Below are 25,794 nucleotides of genomic sequence, written 5' to 3'. Positions count from 1 at the left end.
CCATGCCCTCTAGTGCTTGATTCCCCAACCCTGGGAAAAAGACTGTGCGCATTCACCCTACTGTATCTATGCCCCTCATGATTTTATCCACTGGCTGCTGTGGGCTGCAGGCTCCTGTCATGTGGAAACTTATTTCTCGGCAATATCTGAATTAAATGCCCTGGTTTAACTACATAAGATAATCTTTATTAGTCATATGTACATCGAAACACACAGCGAAATACATCTTTTGCATTGAGTGTTCTGGGGGCAGCCCGCAAGTGTTGCCACACTTCCGGCACCAACATAGCATGCCCACAACTTCCTAACCCGTACGTCTTTGAAATGTGTGAGGAAACCAACACAGACACGGGGAGAATGTACAAACTCCTTACAGACAGCGGCGGGAATTGAACCCGGGTCACTGGCGCTGTAAAGCGTTACGCTAACCGCTACACTACTGTGCCTGCCCCTGAATGTTGCCCCGGTTGGTTCATTTTTCTATTTAAATGTATTACCGAGTGGCCGCAGTTCCGACTTGCAAACCGTTCAACTTACGAGAAGTTCTCAGGCACAGAACCCTGGAACGACCTGTATCGAACGGCAGCAAGTCCATCATTGAACCCTGAAGGCTGTTAAGTAGAGAGTTGAAAGATGAGGTGCTGCTCCTTGAGTTTACATCAGAACAGGCAGAGGTTAGATTGTGGTGCGAAGATTTAAAGTGACAGGGAACTGGGGTCATCCTTGCTGACAACAGTGTTCCACAAAGAAGTCACCAATCCTTACTTGGTGTCCCATGCAGAAGAGATAGCTGTTGTATTTCCCCCTACAAGAGTGACTACATCTCCAAGATATGTGTGGTATGAGAAGAATTTTCCACTGTTCCAAAAGATGTGATAAAGCCTCAAGTGGTTGAACTTCTACAGCCTTAGCCAGCCAATACACTGGAATACTGTTGAAGGCAGGGCTGGCTTTCACCACATTGTCATCCATAGAACAGCTAGTTCGTGACTATAGCCCTTGGCTCCACCAACCAGCTGGTGACCTGCATTTTTTAATATATCCACACACACACACACACACACACACACACACGGGGGTGATTGCACATCACAAAAGTTTTCAACATTTTTAAACAATATCTTCTAGTCCCTGATTTACACTGAGACAGGCACAGTAACGTAGCAGTTAGCACAACGCTTTACAGCACCAGCGACCCCGGTTCAAATCTGGCCACTGTCTGTAAGGACTTTGTACATTCTCCCCGTGTCTGCATGCGTTTCCTCCGGGTGCTCCAGTTTCCTCACACATTCCAAAGACGTACAGGTTAGGAAGTTGTGGGCATGTTATTTTGGCGCTGGAAACGTGGCGACACTTGCGGGCTGCCCCCAGAACACTCAACGCAAAGATGCATTTCACTGTGTGTTTCGATGTACATGTGACTAATAAGGATATCTTATCTTCAAAGATCTTCCCTGGATTGAAACAGCCTAAAGGTTTCTCCCAAATCCACTTTTCATTCTTTGTTCACTCCACCACCACCACCCCCCACCCCAAAGAGATTTAAGATCCAAAGGTTAAAACAAAACTCCCAATTCCTTTCAGTTAGACCTACTCCAGACTTCCACCAGCAATTCCACATCTTATAGTACAGAGACCAGAACTGAATTCAGGTCCTCCCCAGACTACAAAGGCCCAACTTATGTACAGGCTGTACTTGTGAATAAACATTTGAGAGATCAACGGGATGCATTTGCCGGCTGCTGCGGGGCTGCAGGCAATTGTTCTCGATGCTAGTTGGAATTTTGCCACATTGAACCCAAGAAGAATACATTCCAGTTAACACATTGGTGTCCATTTTGGAAATTCTATCCAAAGACATGCCATCCGAGCCAGCAGCAGTGTCCTTTATTGAACCATCAAAATCATTTAAAACTTCATCTGCGGTAAAATCTTTTAAAAGAATATTATTAGCCTGAGATAGACTCGGGCTAAATTTGTTAATAGCCTTATTATTAATGGCAAAAAGGGATTTAAAATGCTTCTCCAGACTATCTATTCCTATGGGACAACCCACCTCCGTAGGAATTTTCCGCCTTGCGAACAGTTCTCAGGAATGGAACCCTGACGTAACCCAGGGACAACCTGTACAGCACAGCAGATAGAACATAGAACACTACAGCACAATACAGGCCCTTCGGCCCACAATGTTGTGCCAACATTTTATCCTGCTCTAAGATCTATCTAACCCTTCCCTCCCACATAGCCCCCTATTTTTCTATGATTCGTGTGTCTAAGAGTATCTTAAATGCCTCTAATGTATCTGCCCCCACAACCTCTGCTGGGAGGGCGTTCCACGCACCCACCACTCTGTGTAAAAAAAACTTACCCTTGACATCCCCCTTATACCTTCCTCCAATCACCTTAAAATTATGTCCACTCATGTTAGACATTGTCTGGGCTCTATAAAGCCTGATATAACTTCAGAATCATCTTCTTACATCTGCTCCACAGACTAATAACCCCACATTCTATTTGCTTTGTCATCCGAAAAAACAACACTGATAGTTTAAAAAATTTACACATCAGTGGTTCCAAGCTCTGCCACTTCAAGCGCATTGCTGTTTAAGGTGCAATCCACATTCAGGCTTAAAGCCCTGAATTTGGTTTGACCTCTGCTGAATCAGTTCTGCCAGCACTCTGCCGAGATCTCTTCAGATCATCACGTATTTATTTCCTATTTCAGATTCAAAAGGAGACCGATTGGACCATCAAGTCCATGCTGGTTCTCACAGTAATCCTCTTCCCCCATTTATTTCCCTGTAACCTCTCTCTCTTGTGCCAACTCCCCCCATCAGCCACCTACATCAGGAGTAATTCACAGAAGCCAATTAACTTAACAACCAGCACTTGTTTGGTGTGCGGGAGGAAACCGGAGCACCTGGGAGAAACCCATCTGGTCAAGGGGATGCAAACTCCACACCAACAACAGCCGTGGTCAGAACCAAACCAGGTACAGTTGGAGCTATGAGACAGCTGCATTATGGTTTGGTAGAACTGAGGAACTCAAAAGCAGTAAGCAGATATTGCTGGGCTGTGACTCTGCACCTTGGTAAATAGTCAACAAAGAACCAGAGAACATTACAGCACAATACAGGGCCTTCAGCCCACCATGTTGTGCCGACCTTTAAACCTCACCTAAGACTATCTAACCCCTTCCTCCCACATATCCCCCTATTTTAAATTCCTCCATACGCTTATCTAGTAATCTCTTGAACTCGACCAATGTACCTGTCTCCACCACCACCCCAGGGAGCGCATTCCATGCCCCAACCACTCTCTGGGTAAAAAAAACCTCCCTCTGATATCTCCCACTCATTACTTTAAAGCTATGCCCTCTTGTATTGAGCATTGGTGCCCTGGGAAAGAGGTGCTGGCTGTCCACTCTATCTATTCCTCTTAATATCTTGTATACCTCTATCATGTCTCCCCTCATCCTCCTCCTCTCCAAAGAGTAGAGCCCTAGCTCCCTTAGTCTCTCCTCATAATCCATACTCTCCAAACCAGGCAGCATCCTGGTAAATCTCCTCTGCACCCTTTCCAATGCTTCCACATCCTTTCTATAATGAGGCAACATCTTCAGGAAAGGTGAGACAAACATTTATATAAAGAAATGAATCAGTGTAATTTTTTCTTAAAAGCTGCCTTACATCTGCCACGCATGGTGGGGGTTCAAACTTCTGAGCAGCGACCAGGAAGGTATCAGGGGCAGGCTTACTGTTCTTCACTTCAGGGTGGTCGCCATATATAACATGGTGAAATAAGCTGAAGAACTTCTTGTGATTGGTTGTCTTTACATCAAACATCGCCTTCAATGAGCTGGTACCCACTGCTATCGGAACACAGTGCTTGACGAGGTGACAGACCAACTTCTCTACGCCTGAGGGAACAGCAAGTGAAACATCAATAACTGATTACAAATTCCAAGCAGCCATTTCAGAAAATAGTTACAACACAAAAGGCAGCTATTCAGCTCCAGCCCAGACTGTCTCATCTTCACTATGGATGCCCAGACTTTAAGATAAGATGAGATAAGCTAAGATATCTTTATTAGTCACATGTACATCGAAACACACAGTGAAATGCATCTTTTTGCGTAGTGTGTTATGGGGGCAGCCCGCAAGTGTTGCCATGCTTCTGGCGCCAACATAGCATGCCCACAACTTCCTAACCCGTACGTCTTTGGAATGTGGGAGGAAACCGGAGCACCCGGAGGAAACCCACACAGACACGGGGAGAACGTACGGACTCCTTACAGACAGCAGCCGGATTTGAACCCGGGTCGCTGGCGCTGTTAAGCATTATGCTAACCCCCTACACTACTGTACCTGCCCATCCTCCATTCCCCATCAGGAAGGTTTTTAAAGCCCCCAGCTTCTTTCTGCAACAAAGATCCAACCAGTTCCCCTCCACCAACTCAATCATCTGCCTGGCTGAACCTGCTCCTAGCCTGAACGACTTCTCTTTTGACTCCTCTCACTTCCCACAAATCAAAAGCACTGGCATGGGCCCTTGCTATGCCTGTCTTTTCTTTGGCTACGTGAAACAGTCCCTGTTCCAAACCTTCTCCAGAGCCACTCCCCAACTCTTTCTCTGTTACAATGACTGCACTGATGGTGCTTCCTGCACCCATGCGGAACTCATCAATACCATCACCTTCACCACTAACTTCCAGTGCTGATGCAGGTTTTCAACCCTTAACATCAACAATACCACCACCACCCCCCCCCCCCCCCCCTCCAACAACTCAGATGCTGCCAACCCGCTGAGTTCCTCCTCCAGCAGACTGGGTGTTGCTCCAGATTCGAGCATCCACAGTCTCTTGTGTCTCCAGCTATTCAGCCGTTTTCCCTTTGGAGAGGAGGAGGATGAGAGGTGACTTGATAGAGGTGTACAAGATGATAAGAGGCATAGATCAAGTGGAGAGTCAGAGACGTTTTCCCAGGGCGACAATGGCTAACATGAGGGGACATAATTTTAAGGTGATTGGAGGAAGGTGTAAGGGGGATGTCAGGGGTAAGCTTTTTCTTTTACACAGAGAGTGGTGGGTGCGTGGAACACACTGCCAGCAGAGGTTGTGGGGGCAGGTACATCAGGGACATTTAAGAGACTCTTTGATAGCCACATGAATGATAGAGAAATGGAGGGCTATGTGGGAGAGAAGGGTTAGATAGATATTAGAACAGGATAAAATGTCAGCACAACATTGTGGGCCAAAGGGCCTGTACTGTGCTGTAATGTTCTGTGCTCACGTCCATCCCGGTTCTCTACCAAGCAGCTCTCAAGTTTCGCCGACCAGCCCCATCTCCATACCCTTGCATATCTTTTCTCCACCGTAGTTATTTTAGTTCCCCTTTTATCTCACAATGGAAACTGTGTCCACCACATCTGCAGGAGGTGCATTGAAGATTCCAACCACACGCTGCCTAAAAGGGTTTTCCTTGAGTCACCTTTAATTCTCACCTGTAACCTCCAACCCTCGAGCACTCCAGCAACAGGAGCAGCTTCCCACTTCCATGTTCTTCATCATTTTATGTACTTCCAATAAACATCTGGAACTGTGTATAACCTCAGTAACTACTTTCTCAACCCACCCTGCCACTTTCAATGATAAGTGCATACATGCCCCTTCTCGCACCCGCCTCTCCCCCACACATCCCTCTGCTCCTCTTTTAGAGCAGTATTCTTTATTCTATATTGCTGATCATCGATAAAACAGCACAGAAGCAGGCCCTTTGGCCCACGATGCCTGTGCTGTCCATGAGAGAACCATAGAACACTACAGCACAGAAAACAGGCCATTCGGCCCTTCTAGTCTGTGCCGAAACTTTATTCCGCTATTCCCATTGACCTGCACCCAGTCCATAACCCTCCAGACCTCTCCCATGTATCTATCCAATTTATTCTTAAAATTTAAGGGTGAGCCCACATTTACCACGTCAAATGGCAGCTCGTTCCACACTCCCACCACTCCGAGTGAAGAAGTTCCCCCCAATATTCCTCCTTAACCTTTCCCCTTTCACCCCCTTTATTCCCCTTTCACCCTAAAGCCATGTTTTCTCGTACTTATCTCTCCTAATCTAGGTGGAAAGAGCTTACTCGCATTTACTCTATACCCCTCATAATTATGTAAACCTCTATCAAATCTCCCCTCATTCTTCTACGCTCCAATGATGCCAATTTAAACTGCGAATCTGCCTGCACGTGGCCCATATCCCTCAATTCCCTGCCTGTTCACATTCTGTCTCAATGCCTCTTAAACACTGCCGTTATAAAATGCTCCTCATCCTTCCCACCACTTTTCCATTTGTGGAACGATGCATTTAAGTGCCAGCAGCGGTTAGCCTGCTGGGAGGCCAGGGAATGACACGACGGTGAGGAGGGACAGATCAGTTACATTTTTTCCCTGATCTCGTAAACCTCCAATGCTTAATACTGATCAAAAGCTCAATGTTCTCAGAGTGTCGACTCCTGTTATTAAGTTTTTCATAACCCAGAATAACTGCACCACCGTCCCGGTTGGAATAATGGGTTCAGTGCACACTGGTGCTTTGTCGCATGGCCGATATCTAATCTCCAAGCGGCCCTACTGGAACAGATGAGCTGGTCATTATCTCACTGCAATTTGATTCTTTACTAACCAGCAATAACTCCGGAGAAATTCATTTGCTGTGAATGTGCAGCTAAAGAAATTAGATCTGTATTCTTCAGAGTTCACAAAAATGAAGGGCGATTTGAACGAGACAGACAAGATCTTTAGGGGGTGTGACAGGGAAACATCTCGATGTCCACCACTGGTGGGAAAATCTCAAACAAGGAGATATGGTTACAAAGGGGCGTCCTTTTAGAACTGAGACATGGAGGAATTTCTTTAGCTCGAGGGTGGTGCATCTGTGGAATTCATTGCCACAGACGGCAAGTCATTGGGTATATTTAAAGTGGAGGTTGATAGGTTATTGATTAGTAAGGACGTCAAAGGTTACGGGGAGAAGGCAGGGGAATGGGGTTGAGAGGGAAAAATAAATCAGCCATGATCGAATGGCAGAGCAGACTTGATGGGCTGAATGCCCTAATTCTGCTCCTACGTCGTACGGTCTAAGATTAAGAGTCATGCATTTAAAACAGAAGTGCGTAGGAGCTTCTTCTCACAGGTGGGGCGGGGCAGTGGGATGGTGATTGTCTGGAATTCTCTACCCTGGAGGATAGTGGGGGCTGGATCATTCGGGGTATTTAAAGGAGAAGTTGATACATTCTTGAATGATCAGGGAATTGAGGGCTGTGGAGACGAGAGCTGGGGCAGGTCAGCCATGATCACATGGAATAACGGTGCAGGATTGAGGGGCCAAGTAGCCTACTCCTGCTCCTATTCTCTTATGTACATAGGAACACCAGTTCACTTGTCAGCCGTGAAATATCCTGATGCAGGGTTTTGACCCAAGACGTTGACAATTCCTCCCCCACCCGACCCCCAACAGATGCTGCTCGACCCGCTGAGTTCCTCCAGCAGATTGTTTGTTGCTCTAGATTCCAGCGTCTGTAGTCTCGCGTCTGCCCTCAAATGTGTTTCGTACTCCTCCGTTCTCTCAAACTAATTTTATTAATCTCTTACTTCAAGTTATAAATCACCCAAAGTCAGTAGCAAGCAAGAATAACATTTTCTAAAATCCTTGCAAGAGAAAATGCTTTTTGATTTTGGTCCTGAGTTTGGATATCTTGAGGAAACAACAGGCGCCAATAGCAGCAAGTTCCTTTTACCTCAACCTGCACGGTAGAGTCACACAGCATGGAAACAGGCCCTTCCACCCAACTCATCCATGCTGACCAAGGTGCTCACCTAAGCTAGTCCCAGTTGCTTGCATTTGGCCCATATCCCTCTAAACCTTTCCTATCCATATTCAAATATCATTTAAATGTTGCTATTTAAATGCCGGGATATCCACTCAATGCTGTAAGCAGCCACCCAATGAGGAAGCCTCCTGGCTCACCCAATAGTAAAAGTTGTGATCGACCTATAGTTACCTGGCATCAACGTTGCAGAAGGGAACAATCTGTTCTGTACGACGGCAACTTCCTTCAGGAACTCTTCAGGAGAAATTGGAAGCTCCAGCTTCTCGCAAATAATTTTGACACCATCGAAGGACCGCAGTCCCATTACTGAGCTCTTCAGCTCCCATGTAAATTCCTTATTATAACGGGAACAGATTTCGTTGAATGCATCTGTGTAGAGGCTCTCCGTGTCTGCAATAGAGAAACAACTCATGAGAAGGGGGGAGGAGGAGGGGGGGGGGAGGAGGAGGGGGGGGGGAGGAGGAGGGGGGGGGAGGAGGGGGGAGGGGAGGAGGGGGGAGGGGGAGGAGGGGGGAGGGGGAGGAGGGGGAGATGAGGGGGGGAGGGGGAGATGAGGGGGGGAGGGGGAGATGAGGGGGGGAGGGGGAGATGAGGGGGGGAGGGGTAGATGGGGGGGAGGGGGAGGGGGAGATGAGGGGGGAGGGGGAGGGGGAGATGAGGGGGGAGGGGGAGGGGGAGATGAGGGGGGAGGGGGAGGGGGAGATGAGGGGGGAGGGGGAGGGGGAGATGAGGGGGGAGGGGGAGGGGGAGATGAGGGGGGAGGGGGAGGGGGAGATGAGGGGGGAGGGGGAGGGGGAGATGAGGGGGGAGGGGGAGATGAGGGGGGGAGGGGGAGGGGGAGATGAGGGGGGGAGGGGGAGGGGGAGATGAGGGGGGGAGGGGGAGGGGAGATGAGGGGGGGAGGGGGAGGGGGAGATGAGGGGGGGAGGGGGAGGGGGAGATGAGGGGGGGAGGGGGAGATGAGGGGGAGGGGGAGGAGATGAGGGGGAGGGGGAGGAGATGAGGGGGAGGGGGAGGAGATGAGGGGGAGGGGGAGATGAGGGGGGGAGGGGGAGATGAGGGGGGGAGGGGGAGATGAGGGGGGGAGGGGGAGATGAGGGGGGGAGGGGGAGATGAGGGGGGGAGGGGGAGATGGGGGAGGGAGGGGGGGAGATGAGGGGGGGAGGGGGGGAGATGAGGGGGGGAGGGGGAGATGAGGGGGGAGGGGAGATGAGGGGGAGGGGAGATGAGGGGGAGGGGGAGATGAGGGGGAGGGGGAGATGAGAGGGGGGAGGGGGAGATGAGAGGGGGGAGGGGGAGATGAGGGGGGGGAGGGGGAGATGAGGGGGGGGAGGGGGAGATGAGGGGGGGAAGGGGAGGGGGAAGGGGGAGGGGAGGGGAGGGGGAAGGGGGAGGGGAGGGGAGGGGGAAGGGGGAGGGGAGGGGAGGGGGAAGGGGAAGGGGAGGGGAGGGGAGGGGGAAGGGGAGGGGGAAGGGGAGGGGAGGGGGAAGGGGAGGGGAGGGGAGGGGGAAGGGGAGGGGGGGGAAGGGGAGGGGGGGAAGGGGAGGGGGGGAAGGGGAGGGGGGGAAGGGGAAGGGGGAAGGGGAAGGGGGGGAAGGGGGGGAAGGGGAGGGGGGGAAGGGGAGGGGGGGAAGGGGAGGGGGGGAAGGGGAAGGGGGGAAGGGGAGGGGGGGAAGGGGAGGGGGGGAAGGGGAGGGGGGGAAGGGGAAGGGGAGGGGGGGAAGGGGAAGGGGAGGGGGGGAAGGGGAAGGGGAGGGGGGGAAGGGGAAGGGGAGGGGGGGAAGGGGAGGGGGGGGAAGGGGAGGGGGGGGGAAGGGGAAGGGGGGGGGAAGGGGAAGGGGGGGAAGGGGAGGGGGGGGAAGGGGAGGGGGGGGAAGGGGAGGGGGGGGAAGGGGGGGGGGAAGGGGAAGGGGGGGGAAGGGGAGGGGGGGGAAGGGGAGGGGGGGGAAGGGGAGGGGGGGAAGGGGAGGGGGGGGGAAGGGGAGGGGGGGGGAAGGGGAGGGGGGGGAAGGGGAGGGGGGAAGGGGAGGGGGGGGAAGGGGAGGGGGGGAAGGGGAGGGGGGGGGAAGGGGAGGGGAGGGGAGGATGAGATACCGGACGGAGGGGACACGTTGCGAGGCGGCGGTGGCCGAGCGGAGCCGCTGCCTGCCGGGCGGGCGGGCGGGCGGGCGGGAGGCAGTGCGGGGCGGGGCGGGGCGGGGCGGGGCGGCGGACACTCACCGAGCAGCAGCCCGTCCATGTCGAAGATAATGTGGGTGACCGGCCGGTGCGGCCCGCGCTCCGCCGCCGCCGCCATGTCGCAGGCAGTGCTGGGCCGAGCAGCGGCCGCCCGGAGTGAGGCCGGCGGGGAATGGGGGAGCACCGCATCACCCGCTCCCCCATCCACCCCCCGCGCCGGGTGGCCTTTGATTCCCCAGGGTGTGGAACCTGAAACGTGATTCATTCTGTTTTTATTCCCCCGCCTGAGGACAAAATATTTTGCTTCACAACCGCATTAGTCCGGTTGGTTGCCGGACTGGCGCTGAGCTTTCGGTCGGCCACCTGCCGGCCGCCTCGGGGAGGGAGGTGGGGCTTATGAGGGGGGCGTGGCCTATGGCGATGACGTTACAAGACTTCGAGGAGGGGGCGGGACTTAGGGCGGTGACGTAACACGGCTCCGAGGAGGGGGCGGGGCCTAGGGCGGTACCGGTCAACGCTTAAAGAGGGGGCGGGGCCTAGGGCGGTGACGTAACAAGGATCCGAGGAGGGGGCGGTACCAGGCAACGCTTTAAAAGGGGGCGGGGCCTAGGGCGGTGACTTAACAAGCCTTCGGGATGGGGGCGTGGCCTAGAGCGGTGACGTAACAAGGATCCGAGGAGGGGGCGGTGCCAGCCAACGCTTTAAAAGGGGGCGGGGCCTAGGGCGGTGACTTAACAAGCCTTCGAGATGGGGGGCGGTGACGCGACAAGACTTGGAGGAGGGGGCGGGGCCTGGGGCGAAGACGTTGTCAGGCTACGGGCAGGAGGCGGGGCCTGTGGCAAGGGGCGGAGCCCGGAGCGAGAGGTAACTGGGGGGGCGGGGTTAGGGAACAGGGGGCGGGGACTGCGTTTGGTGCGTGGCTTAGGACAGGGGGCGGAGCTTGATGATTGACACCTGGTGGGGATGGGGCGGTGGCAGAGGGCGGGGCCTGTGGCAGAGGGCGGGGCCAGGCCAGGAGAGGGAGGTGTTGGTGTCCCAGATGAGGGAGGCTGCAGCCGGTCGCAGGTAATGCTCCACGGCAGGGTGGTCAGTGTTTCCCCCTCCCTCCTCCTCCTCGATCTGCAAAACAGCATTTTGCTGAAGCTCCCTGACTTGCCTCCCCGACCCTGCTCGGTGAGTGAAGCTGAACGAGCTGCCCATCAGCTTAATCTGATCGTGAACAAGCTGACAAACCTTTAATAGCTGAAATGGCTGTTACCTAATTTATAAATTCGGTAATAATACCGCTGTTGTATCAAGGAACTTGTGTATAAACTAACCTTGGCACTAGTTGCTAACTACAGAGGTGACACCAATGCATTGTGTTTCCCTGGATTGATTCTCTTCCTCTACAGTCTGACTTCGCAACCAGCCTAATTATCTGGTAAATTTGCTGATTTTTTGTTTTTAAGCATGCAATGTTGTCCTTTTCAATGTCTTTCTGTACTTGAGTAAGCATTGAGCGAGCAAAACTTCAAAAATAAATTATGAAGCTAACTTGGAGCAGCACACAAAACGCTGGAGGAACTCAGCAGGTCAGGCAGCATCCATGGAGGGAAGTGGATGGTTGACGTTTTGGGTCGAGACCCTTTATCACAACTAGAAAGAAAGAAGGGAGATAGGCAGTCTAAAAAGGCTGGGGGGGGGAGGGGGGAGAGGTGGAGCAAGAGCTGGTGGGTGACAGGTGAATTCAAGTGAGGGGGTGATAGGCAGGTCAGGGAGGGGGGGAGAGTTGGACATACGTAAGAAGCTGGGAGGTGATATGTGGAAGTGACAATGGGCTGTAGAAGATGGAATCTGATCAGAGAGGACGGTGGACCATGGAATAAAGGGATGGAGGTGAGGAGGTGCAACCAGTGGGAAGTGTGCGTGGGTGATGGGCAAATTGAGGGGGAGGGGCAGGTGATGGGGGCCAGTGGGATAAGGGAACAAAGGGACAGAGGAGAGTGGTTACTGGAAGTTAGAGAAATTGATATTCATGCAGTCAGGTTGGAGACTACCGAGGCGCAATATGAGGTGTTGTTCCTCTAATTTGTGTCTAACCTCAACTTGACAGTAGCAGAGGCTGTGGACGGACATGCCAGTATGTGAGTGGGAAGTGGAATTAAAATGGCTGGCCACCGGGAGATCCCGTGGTACTGCGGATGGAGGGAAGGTGCTCGACGAAGCAGTCTGAAACTTAGTTCAGGTGAAGGGTCTTAACCCAAAACGTTGACTGTCCATTTATCTCCACAGATGCTGCTTGGCTCACTGATTCCTCTGGCATTTTGCTTTTTGCAGCGCACTCGGTTGTCACTTTTTGTGGGTGAATGCACACAGTCTTTTCCCCAGGGAAGATAAACTAGAAACTAGGGGGCATGGGTTTAAGGTGAGAGGGTAAAGATTTATAGGGACCTGAGGGGCAACTTCACAGAGGGTAAATGAAACGAGCTGCCAGAGGAAGTGGTAGAGGCAGGTACAATCACATAATTTAAAAGACATTTGGACAGGTACATGGAGCAGAAAGGTTGAGAGGGATATGGGTCAACTGCAGGGAAACGGGATCAGCTCAGGAAGGCATCATGGTCGGCATGGATGATTTGGGCCGACGGGCCTGTTTTGGTGCTGTATAACTCTTTGACTCTTTGTTTCTTCTTTGTCAGGGGAAGTGTTCCTTCTGCTTATGCTGAAGTAGGATGTTGTAAGATAGGCTTGTAATGCAGAGTTAACTGTGATCTTGCTGACTTTACTTTCTTTTTTTAGCAACATGAATATCTTGGTGGTGTTCTTCCTGCTTCAATGGGCAAAAGCGAATCTCGGCCAAAGTGCAAACTTGCGGCCCAACTACGTTCTTTTCGTGGCGGATGATCTCGGTATCGGAGACTTGGGATGTTATGGAAACACCACTCTCAGGTTTGAAGTTCATTGTGTGTGCGTGAGTGACTGTATGTATGTGTGTGAGTGACTGCATGTGTGTGTGTGCGACTGTGTATGTATGTGTATAAGTGACTGCATGTGTGTGTGAGACTGACTGTGTGTGTATTGGTATTAGTTTATTATTGTCACTTGTACCGAGGTACAGTGAAAAACTTGTCTTGCATACTGTTCGTACAGATCAATTCATTACACAGTGCAGTTACATTGAGTTAGTACAGAGTGCATTGAGGTAGTACAGGTAAAAACAATAACAAAGTACAGAGTAAAGTGTCACAGCTACAGGGAAGTGCATTGCAGGCAGACAATAAGGTGCAAGGTCACAACGAGTAGATTTGTGAGGTCAAGGGTGGATCTCATCATATAAGGGAACCGTTCAATAGTCTTATCACAGTGGGGTAGAAGCTGTCCTTAAGTCTGGTGGTACGTGCCCTCAGCCTCCTGTATCTTCTACCTGATGGAAGAGGAGAGAAGAGAGAATGTCCCGGGTGGGTGGGGTCTTTGATTATGTTGGCTGCTTCACCAAGACAACGAGAGGTAAAGACAGAGTCCAAGGAGGGGAGGCTGGCGTCCGTGATGCGCTGGGCTGTGTCCATCTCATATTCCGCCTTGGGAGTCTCCAATCTGATGGCCTCAACCTTGATTTGTCAAACTTCCGGTAACCCCACCCCTTCTTTTTCTCCCCCCCCCCCCCCGTCTTCCCTAATTCCTGTGGTCCCCTCACCCCTTCTCTTTCCTCCCCTGACCTGCCCATCTATTCCCCACCTCCTTCTCTTTATTCCACGGTCTACTGCCCTTTCCTACCAGATTCCTCCTCCTCTACCTCTCAGCTTCTTGCATCTCCCCACCACCCCCCCACCTACCTTCCCCCCCCCCCCCCTCACCTGGACTCACCTGTCATCCGCCAGCTTGTGCTCCTCCCCCTCCCCCCACCTTCTTCTTATTCCGGCTTCTGCCCTCTCCCTTTCCAGCCCTGATGAAGGGTCTCGGCCCGAAACGTCGACTGTTTATTTCCCTCCCTAGATGCTGCCTGACCTGCTGAGTTCCTCCAGCATTTTGTGGTTGTTGCTTTATGTTCTGTGTGCTGTCTGTACCTACGTGCCTGTGATGCTGCTGCAAGCAAGTTTTTCATTGTACCTGTACCTCACAGCACTTATGTACATGAAAACAAACTTGAATTGATTTGATTATAACAGCAGTATCAGAATACTGACTTAAAGATCACAATGCAGTTTTGGGATACAGACACAACAATCACGGACACACACACGCAGTCTCACACACACACGCAGTCTCACACACACGCAGTCTCACACACACGCAGTCACCACACACACGCAGTCACCACACACACGCAGTCACCACACACACGCAGTCACCACACACACGCAGTCACCACACACACGCAGTCACCACACACACGCAGTCACCACACACACGCAGTCACCACACGCATGCATGCAAGCACATACACATGCAGACACCACACATAGTCACACTCATACACACAGTCATTCACCACACACAGTCACGACACACATACGCAGTCACACACATACCCACGCAGTCACCACACACACATACACACGGTCACCACACACATACAGTAACCACACAGTCACATACATAACTCCAGCCTCCCAGACAACCTCGACACACTGCAATTCGCCTACCGCCGTAACAGGTGTACGGCGGATGCCATCTCCCTGGCCCTACACTCAGCTCTGGAGCATCTGGACAATAAAAACACCTATGTTAGACTATTGTTTATTGACTACAGCTCTGCCTTCAATACTATAATTCCAAGCATACTCATCACCAGACTCCGAGACCTGGGACTCAACACCTCTCTCTGCAACTGGATCTTTGACCTTCTAACCAACAGACTGCAATCAGTAAGGATAGGCAGCAATACCTCCGGCATGATTATTCTCAACACTAGTGTCCCACAAGGCTGCATCCTCAGCCCTCTGTTCTACTCCTTATATACTCATGACTGCATGGCCAGATTCTGCTCTAACTCTATCTGCAAGTTTGCAGATGATACCACCACAGTGGGCCGTATCTCAAATAACGATGAGTCAGAGTACAGGAAGGCGATAGAGAGCTTAATGACACGGTGTCATGACAACAACCTTTCCCTCAATGTCAGCAAAACAAAAGAGCTGGTCATTGACTTCAGGAAAGGGGGCAGTGTATATGCACCTGTCTACATCAATGGTGCTGAGGTTGAGAGGGTTGAGAGCTTCAAGTTCCCAGGAGTGAACATCACCAATAGCCTGTCCTGGTCCAACCACGTAGACGCCATGGCCAAGAAAGCTCACCAGCGCCTCTACTTCCTCAGGAGGCTAAAGAAATTTGGCATGTCCCCTTTGACACTATGCACTATGTAATGAATTGATCTGCATGAGCGGTATGCAAGACAAGTTTTTCACTGTACCTCAGTCCATGTGAGAATAATAAACCAATTCAATTTATGTATTTCTTGTGAATGCTGCTTATCTGATGCTGTGCGCAAGTAAGTTTTTCATTGCACCTGTGCACACATGTACTTGTGCATGTGACAATGAACTCGACTTTGACTTTACATGTGTGCACAGGTGCAATGAAAAACTTCCTTGCAGCAGCATCATAGGCACATAGCATCGGATAAGCAGCATTCACAAGAAAAACATAGATTAAACATAAATTATACCCAATTTTTGCAAGAAAGAACACAATTAGAACAAAAAAAAATTAAAATCCATTTCATTGCAAAGTGATCAGTTGTTGTGCAGGTTGGTTCAAGAACCAAATGGTTGAAGGGAGGTAGCTGTTCTTGAACCTGGTGCACAATTGTTCAATGACAGATCTCCAGAGGTACAGTGCATCCAACAGAACAGCCTTCCAGAAAACCAAGGATGAAGGGGCATACAGAACAACCATGCTGTTCCATCTGCGGTGAATACTCTCCAAAACCAAGGTCACCCGAGCCTATACTGGCTTCATTAGCCAACTCAGAACACACAAAGTGGAACTAAGTCATCCTTGATCCCAAGGCAGAATAAAGACAGAAAGCCTCAGGATCGAGGATGACTTGCTTCTACTTTTTGTGTTCTGAGTTGGCTAATGAAGCCAGTACGGGTTCGGGTGACCTTGGTTTTGGAGAGTATTCACCATAAATCGAACGCTTTGGTAGTTGGTTTATTATTGTCACATGAGCTGAGGTACAGTGAAGAACTTTGTTTTACACGCCATCCATACAGATCATTTCACCACGTCAGTGCATCGAGGTGGTACAAGGGAAAACAATAACAGTTTCCTGTTAGTTCTGCAAATTAGCTTCAATGCAGTGGATTCATTGGAGGTGGGGGTGCAATGTTGAGGTGATAAATGTCGGGGCAATGATGCAGCCTTGTTTGGCACTGCTCTTCGTTGAGAATGGTTCTGTTGTAGACACATTAGTTGCTATCATGCAAGCGAAAGATGGCACTGAGTTTTTGTGGGCAGATGCATTTGAAGGCTTTACCCCTGTCATTAAAGCTGAGGTGTTGTGTTGGGAAGGTATGACTGTTGGCACCCAATAGTACAGCCACCCAGAGGATGTTAACATCTTCAAAAGAATCTCAAAAATTTGCAGGAGCAAAGCAAAAGTGACATGTATGTTATCAAAAATTACAGGGGAATCTTGATCAGCGAGGAAAATGGGCCAAGGAATGGCAAATGGAGTTCAATTCGGATCAGTACAAATTGTTGCAATTGGGGAAGCCAAACCAGTGTATGATTTATACAGTGAATGGTCGGACCCTGGGGAGTGTTGTGGAACAGAGGGACCCAGGAGTACAAGTACATCGTTTGCTGAAAGCGGCGTCACAGGCAGACGTGGTGGTGAGAAAGGCATTTGGCACGCTGGCCTTCAGTCAGGGGATTGATTTTAGGAGTTGGGATGTTATGTTGCATTTGTGCAAGATGTTGATGAGGCCGCACTTGAAGTATTGTGTACAGTTTTGGTCACCCTGTTAGAGGAAAGACACAAACTGGACAGTGCAGAGAAGTTTTATGAGGATGTTGCCAGGACTCAAGGGCCTGAGTTATGGAGAGAGGTTGGGCAGGCTTGGACTTTAGTCCTTGGAACATTAGAGATTGAGGGGTGACCTTATAGTGTATTAAAATAATGAGGGGCATAGATTGGGTGAACGCATACTGTCTTTTTCCCAGGGAAAGGGAAGTAAAAATTAGAGGGCACGGGCTTTAGGTGATTTAAAAGGGACCTGAGGGGCAACATCTTCAGGCAGAGGGTGGTGCGTATAAGGAACGAGTTGCCAGAGGAAGTGGTTGAGGCAGGTACAATAACAACATTTATAAGACATTTGGATAAGTACATGGATAGGTGGGGTTTAGAGGGACAGGGGTCAAATGCTGGCAAATGGGACTAGCTTGGGGGGGGGGGGGGTACCATGGTCGGCATGGACAAGTTGGGCCGAAGGGCCTGCTTTCGTGCTGTATTATTCTACAGCTCGTAAGTACTTTCATTCATTGCAAATTTTTACCATAAACAAAATGGTAGCATATTTTATTGCAAGTACATTTGCATTGCATTTCAAGACAAAACCTGTATTGCATTGCATTTCAAGACACAAACAGCTGTAGAACAGGAGATAAACTTGGAACAGCACTGATAATATATTTATGTTATCAACATTTTACCAGTGGGAGGAAGTTAGTAAATTGGCATGAATACAGCCACTTGATGAAGCCAACAGGTTTGGCAAGATTCTTCGCTTCCTGACTTTGATATGTGATTTCAATTGTTACTAAATGAGGGTGCAGTAGATGACTGTCCAAGAATTGAGGGCGTTTGAGGAAGTGAGTGGTGTCCAGAAAGGGCAAACAGAAGCCCTGAAGTTTTCTGTAATGTTGGGTAATTTGTAGCCAATACCCCACCTACCAGAAACCTGGGGTCATTCAAAACTCTGCTGCTGTATTCTAACTTGCAACAAGCCCCACTTAGAACGCCCAACACTCTTGTGCCTGCTACCTTTTCTTGTCTCTGAGTTAAACTTCCATTTTCCAAAAATTCTCATCTTTTATTTATGATCCTTTCATTGCTTCTTACCTAACCATCTAACCAAACCCCTTCAATCCTCCAGGGTCTCTGCTCTTTCTCCCTGCCTTGGTCTCTGGATTAGCTAAGGACCATGTCCATCTCCCTTCCTTTTCTTTTGCTAGGTCGCCTTTACATTCTCCACAGTTTTGCTTTACATTGAACTGGTTGTCTTACGTGCACAGAAATATTGCTCCTTACTGAAAATCAGCAAATCACACCACCAGAGCAGTATTTGAATGTTTGCTGAAAGTGGTGTCACAGGTAGGCAGGGTGTTGAAAAAAGGCAGTGAGCATGCTGGTTTTCATCAGTCGGGGCAACTGTAAGAGTACAGGAGTTGGGACATTATGTTGCAGTTGTACAAGTTGTTGGCGAGGCCGCACTCGGAGTACTGTGTACAGTTTTGGTCACCTGTTATAGGAAAGACGTGGTTAAACTGGACAGTGCAGAGAAGATTTATGAGGATGTTGCCAGGACTCAAGGGCCTGAGTTATAGGAAGAGTTTGGCCAGGCTAGGGCTTTATTCCCTAGAATGAAGGGAGACCTTATAGAAGTGTCTAAAATTAAGAAGGTAATAGATAAGGTGGACGGTAACAGTCCTTTCCCCAGGGTAGGGGAGTCCAAAACTAGGGGGCATAGGTTTAGAGTGGGGGGGGGGGGGGGGTGGATTTAAAAGGTACCTACAGGTTCCCCTCCAAACTCACTTCCCAGAAGCACTATGAGAGAACCTTTCCCAGTCAGGCTGTAGCGGATCAAGAAGGCACCTTCTCGAGAGCAGTTAGAGATGGGTGGTAAATACTGCTCTTGCCAGCAAAGTTTAGATTTTGCAAAATAAATAAATATTAGAACGTAGAACACTACAGCACAATACAGGCCCTTCGGCCCACAATGTTGTGCCGATATTTTATCCTGCTCTAAGATCTATCTAACCCTTCCCTCCCACATAGCCCCCTATTTTTCTTTCATTCATGTGGCTATCTAAGAGTCTCTTAAATGTCCCTAATGTATCTGCCCCCACAACCTCTGCCGGCAGTGTGTTCCATGCACCCACCACTCTCTGTGTAAAAAAAAAAAATCCCTGACATCCCCCTTATACCTTCCTCCAATCATCTTAGAATTATGTCCCCTCGTGTTAGCCATTGTCGCACTGCGAAAAAGTCTCTGACTGTCCACTCGATCTATGCCTCTTATCATCTTGTGCACCTCTATCAAGTCACCTCTCATCCTCATTCTCTCCAAAGAGAAAAGCCCGAGCTCACTCAACCTATCCTCATAAAACATGCTCTCCAATCCAGGCAACATCCTGGTAAATCTCCTCTGCACCCTCTCTAAAGCTTCCATATCCTTTCTATAATGAGACGACCAGAACGGAACGTAATACTCCAAGTGTGGTCTGTCCAGAGTTCTGTAGAGCTGCAACAACACCTCACGGCTCTTGAACTCAATACCCCGACTAATGAAGGCCAACACTCCATATGCCATACGCCTTCTTAACAACCCTATCGACCTGCGTGGCAACCTTGAGGGATCTGTGGTCATGGAGCCCAAGATCCCTCTGTTCCTCCACACTGCTAAGAGTGCTGCATTTAACCTTGTATTCTGCCTTCATATTTCATCTCCCGAAGTGTATCATTTCACTCTTATCTGGGTTGAACTCCATCTGCCACTTCTCAGCCCAGCTCTGCATTCTCTCAATATCCTGTTGTAACCTACAGCAACCTTCTACACTATCCACAACACCGCCAACCTTTGTGTCATCAGCAAACTTACTAACCCACCCTTCCACATCCTCATCTAAGTCATTTATGAAAATCACAGAGTAAGGGGTCCCATAACAGATCCCTGCGGAACACCACTGGTCACCGACCTCCAGGCAGAATATGCTCTATCTACCACAACCCTCTGTGCACAATCAGAAATTTCAGGCCTCTTGCTGCGGAAGCCACAGACTGTTCCCTGCCGCCACTAACCTAGCCTAGTTAACCCTGAGAAATTCAGAACCTCACCAATTTTTATAGATACACCAAAGCATCCTATCCAGATGCATCACGGCTTGGTACGGCAACTGCTCTGCCCAGGACCACAAGAAACTGCAGAGAGTTGTGGACACAACTCAGCACATCACGGAAACCAGCCTCACCTCCATCGACTCTGTCTACACTTCTTGCTGCCTCAGTAAAGCAGCCAACATAATCAAAGACCCCTCCCACCCCAGACATTCTCTCTTCTCCCCCCCCTCCCATCGAACAGATACAAAAGTACAACCAGGCTCAAGGACAGCTTCTGTTATAAGACGATTGAATGGTCCCCTAGTATGATAAGATGAACTGTTGACCTCGCAATCTACCTCATCATGGCCTTGCACCATATTGTCTGCCTGCACTGCACTTTCTCTGTAACTGTAACTCTACTTTTTTCGAAATTCTGTTATTGTTTTTCCTTGTACTACCTCAATGCATCAGCCCTGTTTCCAGTACCTTCCCACACCACAAAGACATGGAAGTCAGTGGATAGACTGCCTCTGGTATATAAGCGAGAGTGGTAGGTTCTGGGTGGAATTCATGAGAATGTAGGGAAATAAAAATAGGATTGGTGTGAATGGGTGCTTGCTGCTCAGTGTAGACTTGGAGGACCAAAGGACCAATTTCCGTGCTGTATCTATGAATTTAAATCAGCTTTTCCTGTTTAAATAGATTAAATAGATATTGTACTTTGGTCAAAGTTAAGTTTATTTTCATTATGCACAAGTACATGTCTACCTGTACTGCACTTCCTCTGTAGCTGTGACACTTTACTCTGCATTCTGTTATAGTTTTACCCTGTACTACCTCAATGCACTGTGTAATGAATTGATCTGTACGAACGATATGCAAGACAAGTTTTTCACTGGACCTCAGTACATGTGACAATAATAAACTGATACCAATGTATGCACAGGTGCAATGAAAAACTTACTTGCAGCAGCATCTCAGGGACATAGTATTAGAGACACAGCACTCTCAACAAAAACATAATTTTGTATAACCTGCCCTCCCCTTCTCCCCCACACCTGCCTATCACTATCTCTTACCTGGATCTCCCTATCACCACCCTGTGCCCACCCCACCTCCCCTCCTTTGTCCACCTATCACTGCTCTGCTTTTCCCTCCTCTATATTGGGCTTCCCCTTTTCCTATCTTCAGTCCTGAAGAAGGGTCCTGACCCGAAATGTTGACCACCTACTTTTCTCCACGGATGCTGCCTGGCCTGTTGAGTTCCTCCAGCATCGTCGTGTTTTTCATCATAGTGGTTAGGGTTGTGCAGGTTGCTTCAAGAATGGAATGGTTGAAGGGAAGTAGCTGTTCTTGAACCTGGTGGCGTGGGACTTCAGGCTTCTGTACCTCCTGCCTGATGGTAGCTGCGAGAAGATGGCATGGCCCAGATGGTGGGGATCTTTGACGATAGATGTTGCCTTCTTGAGGCAACACCTCCTGTACATACTACCTTGGTGGGGAGGGAGGGACCCGTGATGTATTGGGCTGAGTCCACTACTCTCTTCAGCTTCTTATGTTCCTGTGCATTTGAATTGCCATTCTGGGCATTAAGGTAAATTTTAGATGTTTTCTCATCAGCAATTCTCTTGAAAACCTCGGCGATGCATTTCCTCCCGTTACAGGACCCCTCATATAGACAGCCTGGCAGAGGATGGAGTGTTGTTGACCCATCATGTAGCTGCAGCTTCATTGTGCACCCCAAGCAGAGCGGCCATTCTGACAGGTCGATACCCAGTCAGGTCAGGTAAGTGCATTTGCAACTACAGTGATGTGACCGGGGAACTGCTTGCTTGAAGAAAGCCGTTGGGACCATTAGGCGAAATCGTGCTAAAGCAGGGCACGCAGTAACATAGTGGTTAGGTTACTAGACTAGCAGTGAGATTTCTGGAGGAGCAAGCTACAGATAGGTGTCTTTCTGACTGGAGAGTAGTAAGGGGTCTATCATTGGGTCTCTGTTATGACCACTTCTCACCCCCTGGGTACAGTAACATCGAGGACCAATGAATGGACCAGTATTCCACTGAACTCAAGGTACAGGTTCAAATCCCAATGTGAGTTCAAGTAATTAGTTAAATCGGATACCAGTAATAATGACCTCAAAGTGATCAGATTATTGTGAAAATCCATCTGGTTCACAAATGTTCCTCGGGAGACAATATCTTCTGACCCATATGTGGCTGCAGATGCAGGGAAATATGCCCTTCAGTAACTCACCAGGATGCTGCCTGGATTAGAGCGTATTAGCTATAAAGGGAGGTTGGACAAACTTGGATTGTTTTCTATGGAACACCGGAGGCTGAGGGACAACCGTACAGAAGTATAAAGAATTTATGAGAGGCATAGATAGAGTTTATTTGCCATGATGGAAATGTCAAATACTTGAGGACTTTCAGGTGAGAGGCGTGAAGTTTAAAGGAGATTTGAGGCACATTTTCTTACATGGAGAGTGATAAGTGCCTGGAAGTGCTGCTAGGAGAACTGGTGGAAGCAGATACAACAGCATCATGTAAGAGGCATTTAGACAAACACATGAACAGGCAGGGAATGGAGGGATATGGACCACGTGCAGGCAGATGGGATTATTTTAAATTGGCATCATGATTGGTACATATATGTTTATATGTTTCTTCATATGTTTAATGTTTATACTATTTATATGTTTCTTAATTACTCACTGAAATGGCAGAGAAAGCCTCTCAGATTAAGAGCAAATAGGCAGGGGTAATCAACGTTGCCTGACATACAACCTATTCCCCCCCCCCCCCCCCCCCCCCCCCCCCCCCCCCTCCGATCTGACTGTCGATGGGAATTTCTTTTCAGTGATGTCACATATTTTGTGATCTGCGAGTGGACCTGCTTGTGCATATTTCGGCTTTCACTCCACTCTCATCCCCAGTTCCTGGTTGATTACAAATTTTACATGCATACGGGCATAAGAAGCAGTTCCAAGCAGCACATCCAGATAGTTATAATTAATAGTTGAAATGAATTTCAAAAGGCCACGTCTTGCTTGACCAATCTCTGTTAGCTCTTCAAGGAATTCAGCTAAGAGTAGCCAGGGGTTATGTAGCACTGCCTTCAGTAATGTAATAGACTAATGAATGAGATCAAATTGAACAGATTCAAGGGACAAGCAGCAGAACAGATAGCTACTTGGCTGTAAGACACACAACACAGGGTAATGCTTTACAGCGCCAGCGACCCGGGTTCAATTCCAGCCGCTGTCTGTAAGGAGTTCGTACGTTCTCCCCGTGCCTGCATGGGTTTCCTCCGGGTGCTCCGGTTTCCTCCCACGTTCCAAAGACGTACGGGTTAGGAAGTTGCGGGCATGCTATGTTGGCGCCAGAACACTACACAAAAAGACGCATTTCACTGTGTGTTTCGATGTACATCTGACGAATAAAGATATCTCATCTAAGTAAAGGTTAGTTATTCAGAGTAACAGAAGGTAGGAAGTGGGGTTTCATTAGGAACACAATTGCTCACCATTTGTATTAATGAGTGGATGAATGCAGCTTCAACAACACTCCTGAAGCTCGACACCATGCAGGACATAGCAGCCTACTTGATAGGCACCCCATCCACAACCATTCACTCACTCCACCACCGACGCACACTAGCAGCAGTTTGTACCTTGCACTGCAGCAACTCACCAAGACTCCTGAGACAGCACCTTCCAAACCCACCACCTCTACCAGCTAGAAGGACAAGGGCAGCAAAAGCCTGGGGACCACCACCCCCTGGAAGTTGCCCTCAAAGACGCACTCTATCCTGGCTTGGCAATATATCGCCGTTCCTTCACCGTCGCTGGGTCTAAATCCTGGAACTCCCTCCCTAACAGTATTGTGGGTGTACCCACACCTCAAGGACTGCAGTGGTTCAAGAAGGCAGCTCACCACCACCTTCTCAAGAGCAAGTAGGGATGGGCAAGTAAATGATGGCTCAGCCTGCAAAGCCCACAAGCCCCCTGAATGAATAACAAAAAATTGAAATCAAAACCATAATTTCAAGTGTGAGGGTGACAGCCAATAGGAATGTTATTCAATACTCCGACCGGTTCCAAAGACACATTAATAAACGTGCAGGGCGGGCATGCAATTTCCAATCAATTTCAACGTAGATATCGCCTTTTGGTAAGAAAAATGGGGTTGCATAGTAATTGGGAAATAAAAATGCAATAGGGACAAAGGCATCTGGAAGTCCAAATACATAGATTCATAAGAGGTTGCAATGCAGGTCAATAAAAGCAAAACAAGCACTCAGACCTCCAAGAGAGCTTTTAAAATTACAAAAGGGTCCTGAACAGCAGAGTGAGGGTACTTCCACTTGTCAGAACAAACAATACTGAAGTATTGGACAGATGCCAAGAAATCAAAGTGGGAGTGAAAAAGAAACTTCTTCACCCAGAGAGGGCTGGGAAAGTGAATCGCTCTGTAATAAAGTGCTTAAGTGAATGTGACAGATGCATTAAGGGGGAAGCCAGGAGAGAAGGGAGCAGGTTATGCTGCTGCAAGGGTTGCTGGTGTAGACTACCTTCCCTCCCCCAACCACTTCAGCACAACAGCAGTTTGCTTTTGCATTAGCTGAAATTGTTAAACTCCCTGCTGGGTCTGGAATGCTGTAATTGGCCCAGATGAAAGCTGGGATGCTGTTTTCTGAGCTTGTGTTGGGCCTCGTGGGATCAGTGACGTTGAGGAGGTCGAAGTCGGAGAACTGTAGAACGATTACAGCACAAGAGGAAGCCATTTGGCCTATCTTGCCCATTCTGGCTCTTTACAGGACCTGGGTTCAATTCCGGCCAGTGTCTGTATGGAGTTTGTACATTCTCCCCGTGTCTGCATGGGTTTCCTCCAGGTGCTCTGGTTTCCTCTGTCACGAACCAGCAACAAAAGAAACACACTAAGCATGATTCAGTGTTAAAAACTATTTTATTAATCACTACTTATGATAATACGAAAAATAGAAGTAAAAATGTTAGTATGTTAAAATTCAAAAATGTTAAACCTTGAACATTAACCCCAAAAACTAAACTCTTCGTGTGTGTGTGTGGCAAAGTCCCAAACTCCAAGTTCAGGAATGGTTCTTAAAGTTCAGTTCCGCAAGCCATAAGGTGAAACATGAGCAAGGGTTTCTTCAACAACCACCGTTGTCTGAAGATAAGACGTAGATGTAGAGAAACATAGAGAGAGTAATTACAAAGTCCAAATGTTCCACGATGGAACCCAAACGACACTTCAGTGTTTACTCGGTAGTGACTTCCTCACCCCGAAAAGCATCTGAATCGTGGTCATCCACACAAATACCTGTTTCCTTCTACAGGTCAGCAACAAAGTGAACTCCACCAGATTACTTCCAATTTCCATACATGGATTTCAGTGACAGACACAGTTATTGTTTCTCATCCATCGACAGATAAACTAGCAGGCTGGTGTCTCTCTCCCTTCTTTCTCTCTCTCTCCTCTTCTTCTGACTTCTTCAACAACTTCATTACATCCTTTATCTTCTGTTGACGTAAGCACGCCCCACACACACACACACACACACATATACACACACACACACACACACACACACACACACACACACACACACACACACACACACACTCTCTCTCTCTCTATCTTAAAGGGACCTTCACTGAGTCCGTAACACCTCCCAC

General features: G+C 49.0%; 2 protein-coding genes across 3 annotated transcripts in view; one reads left to right on the top strand and one right to left on the bottom strand.

The window, feature by feature from the left end:
• Nucleotides 1-10,438, bottom strand: part of pudp (pseudouridine 5'-phosphatase) — a 49,961-nt gene extending 39,523 nt beyond the window's left edge. The window contains exons 1-3 of the mRNA XM_052026843.1: nt 10,109-10,438; nt 8,059-8,277; nt 3,690-3,919 (exon numbers count right to left, since the gene is read on the bottom strand). Of these exons, the coding sequence (XP_051882803.1) occupies nt 3,690-3,919; nt 8,059-8,277; nt 10,109-10,331 (672 nt within the window). The 5' untranslated portion in view covers nt 10,332-10,438. The remainder of the gene's footprint in view (nt 1-3,689; nt 3,920-8,058; nt 8,278-10,108) is intronic.
• A 663-nt stretch (nt 10,439-11,101) lies between these two features.
• Nucleotides 11,102-25,794, top strand: part of LOC127576310 (steryl-sulfatase-like) — a 72,909-nt gene continuing 58,216 nt past the window's right edge. The window contains exons 1-3 of one of the 2 annotated variants that reach the window (XM_052026841.1): nt 11,102-11,131; nt 12,848-12,997; nt 21,758-21,879. In XM_052026841.1, the coding sequence (XP_051882801.1) occupies nt 11,106-11,131; nt 12,848-12,997; nt 21,758-21,879 (298 nt within the window). In that variant the 5' untranslated portion in view covers nt 11,102-11,105. Of the gene's footprint in view, nt 11,490-12,847; nt 12,998-21,757; nt 21,880-25,794 lie in introns of both variants that reach the window. The other variant, XM_052026842.1, reaches the window with a different exon arrangement.

This window comes from Pristis pectinata, chromosome 11, assembly GCF_009764475.1.
Source record: "Pristis pectinata isolate sPriPec2 chromosome 11, sPriPec2.1.pri, whole genome shotgun sequence".
NCBI lineage: Eukaryota > Metazoa > Chordata > Chondrichthyes > Rhinopristiformes > Pristidae > Pristis > Pristis pectinata.
Note: the sequence above shows the minus strand (reverse complement) of the source record. Positions and strands in the feature narration are given on the sequence as shown.